Genomic DNA, 2,948 nt, shown 5'->3' with positions numbered 1-2,948 from the left:
CCCCAGTCCCCGAGGAAAGACTTAGATATCATGGCCCCCTCTCCGCTCCATGAAATATTTCCATGCGCTGTTTCTGTTGCTAGGGCAATGCACGGCTAAGGTGTGTACAGTGAGCGGGCATGGACAGGGCAGTCAGTGAATTCAGTTTCACGAACTCTGATAATGATGGTGATGTCCAGTCCAGAGAGTGAGGGACCCTGTTGATACTTTGGGGATAACGGATTCTTCAAGCTCCATTCCAAGTAGACAGCTAGTATTTGTGAGCCATATCAGTAGCCACGCCACCCCTGTTCTTAGGAAAGCAGCTTAAAGAGGAGGTGAAATTGACTTTAGGTCCCCGCGGAGAAGGTAGACTCTTGTTCTTAGTGGTGAAGACTTGTGACCATTTTGGAATAGGACTTAGAAGAGAGATGCAAGTGAACACATCCCTAACTGCTGGCCAATCCAGCAGATACAATAGTGGAACCATTCATGAGATGTTCTAGAGTAAGTAGGTAGTGGTGACTCATTGAGGCAGGAAAAGAATTGCTTTCCAGTAGAGTGAAAAGAAAGACTGATCTTCAGAAATTAAAAAATAAAATAACAATTGGCTCAGAAATACCAGTCCATAATCTATTGTGTAACAGACTAGCCAGATGTGTGACATAACACACACCTTTGATCCCAGGACTCAGGAGACAGAGGCAGGTGAATCTCTGAGTCAAGGCCAGCATGATCTACAGAGTGACAACCAGGACAACCAGGGCTCCACAGGGAACCCCTGTCTCAAAAAACAAAAACAAACAAACAAGTGATAAATAAATAAATAAATAAATAAATAAATAAATAAATAAATACAGGAGAAAGAGAAAGAAAGAAACTACTATTTGCTTGAACAAATACAAATGTGACTGTCAGATTCATTGTGGCCAAATGAGGAGGATAAAGTCTACTCCCTGACATCTTCCAGAATGTGTGCTTAGCTATGAAGATTGGTTGGAATTTAAAATCATATCACAGAAGGTCCTCAGAAAGCCATCTTAGCACCATCAAGCACTGGTGTTCTGTTGGAATATGTTCCTGGGAGTGGGGGTGGTGTCTGGAGTTCCTCACTGCAACTCTCACCCCCAAGGAGAACCTAGACAGCCTTCGAAATGTCCGGATGTTGCCATGGTCTCAACTCATCCAACATTCCTGCCTGCCTTGAGTGCTCCGTGCAGCACTGATTAGGGCAGGAAGAACCAGGCTGACGGAGAGACATGCCCGACGCTATTCTGGGAAAGATGAAGGTACCCCAGCTTTCCCTCAGGCATGGTACTTTTAAAAACACCACTTAATCCTTGCCTAAAACAAAACAAACCCTCAGATTCCTGTTTTAATGTCATCATCATGTCAGTACTACCAACAACTCTGTTGAGTTGCTCTTATATGATTAATTTTTTCCAGAATTATGTATTTAGGTTAAAACTAATATTAATATCAATTTATAAAAATTCCTCACTTGACTCTTTTTACGTTCTGTTTCTATTACTTTCAGTTGAAAAAAGAAAACTCGGACTTATATGAAGAAAACCTCCATTACCCCCTTCTGCTTATTTTAACCAAAATGGCATAGAAAACAGAAGGAAAAAAAAATCAGATGCCCTGGGAAATGATTTTCACGAGAAGAGAAATCTACCACGGGTCCCCTGAGACCCAGGACCGCACCCACCCTTCCACATTCCACATCTCGGTTCTGATACTCCACCCACCAGGGCACACTCTTGGGTGGACCTCCCCAGCTCTCTCACCTTCCCTGCCTGCGCTCAGCTTGTTGCTTTTCACCCCCAACCTCTGAGTGTTTTTCTGTGTCAGCAGCCTGTCTGAGATCTTGTGAGCAGTCTAAATATTTTTCTCTCTAAAGCAGAATTTCTTTTGATGATTCCCATCTCCCACCCCCTCACCCCATTTTTTTTTTTATTGTCTTTGTTCTGTTTGGTAATGGTAGTCTATCTGTAAATACAGAAAACATCACCTTTCTTTTCTGGTTAAATAAATAAATAAATATTTATCTCCGTCTCTTCTGATGTCCCAGTTAATTGTTTCAATCTATCATCGTTTGCTCTCTCTCTGTGTGTCTCTCATTATTTTTTTCTTTTCAAACAGGATGGTTTTCCCCTATAGATGTATAAGAAATGACTACATCAGCCCAAAGCCTCATAAACTGACCGTTTGTCCTCTGGACACAATAGCGTGGCCAGCCCTCTGCTCCTCCTCCCCAATTATGTGTGATTAGTCTCAGTGTGCCGTGTCAAGGAGGGGGAGTGTGCGGAGTGCTTATTATCTGTTTAGGTACAAGAAGAGCACATTTAGGCTTTGACTATGAATGAAAAGTGAGCCTTTATCCCGGCTTAAATCTTAACTGCTGCTGTTCTCCGGGCCTCTTTCAAAATAGGTCTTTTCCAGAGAAATTTTGAATTAATGGTGGATAAACTAGATTGCAACCGGGGGAGGGGGTGGTTTGAAGGGGGGGGAAAGCAAAACTCAATCACATAATTATCTGATTGAAAATAAGTATATATTGTTAGTTTCTGAGCCTGGAGAGTATAGTAAACATTTAGTGGGCGCTACCCAGGATGGTGTCTTTCTGAAGGGACCCCAGCCTGGCCTGCTTGGTGCTTCCATGGAGGTGCTGTAATGCCTTTTGTGGAAATTCAGATATTTATCTGCAAGGAATCATCTGGGCCCACTTTGGCAGGAATGTCATTAGGTGGGTTAGCTGTGTGTCCTGTCTCTTTAGCAGAAGGAAAGTGTGTATTCGGTGTGATACAATTAAAGGGATAGGTGGGGCGGGGGGGGGGGGGGCTTGGGAGGCTCATCTTTTTGCATGTTAAGCAAACTTAGATGTTATAAAAATAGCGACTCTCAAATGTCTTCTCTACCCATTTCTGTCATCAAACACAAATCCTACCGTCAGTTTGCATGTTCCT

General features: G+C 42.9%; 1 protein-coding gene across 2 annotated transcripts in view; it reads left to right on the top strand.

The window, feature by feature from the left end:
- Camkmt (calmodulin-lysine N-methyltransferase) overlaps positions 1-2,037 on the top strand; it is a 388,750-nt gene extending 386,713 nt beyond the window's left edge. For both annotated transcript variants that reach the window (XM_087907294.1, XM_087907293.1), the window contains one exon: positions 1,517-2,037. In XM_087907294.1, coding sequence (XP_087763420.1) covers positions 1,517-1,594 — 78 coding nt within the window. In that variant the 3' untranslated portion in view covers positions 1,595-2,037. The remainder of the gene's footprint in view (positions 1-1,516) is intronic.
- Positions 2,038-2,948: the final 911 nt, after the last annotated feature.

Source organism: Myodes glareolus, chromosome 6 (genome assembly GCF_982192425.1).
Source record: "Myodes glareolus chromosome 6, mMyoGla1.1, whole genome shotgun sequence".
Classification (NCBI taxonomy): domain Eukaryota; kingdom Metazoa; phylum Chordata; class Mammalia; order Rodentia; family Cricetidae; genus Myodes; species Myodes glareolus.
Note: the sequence above shows the minus strand (reverse complement) of the source record. Positions and strands in the feature narration are given on the sequence as shown.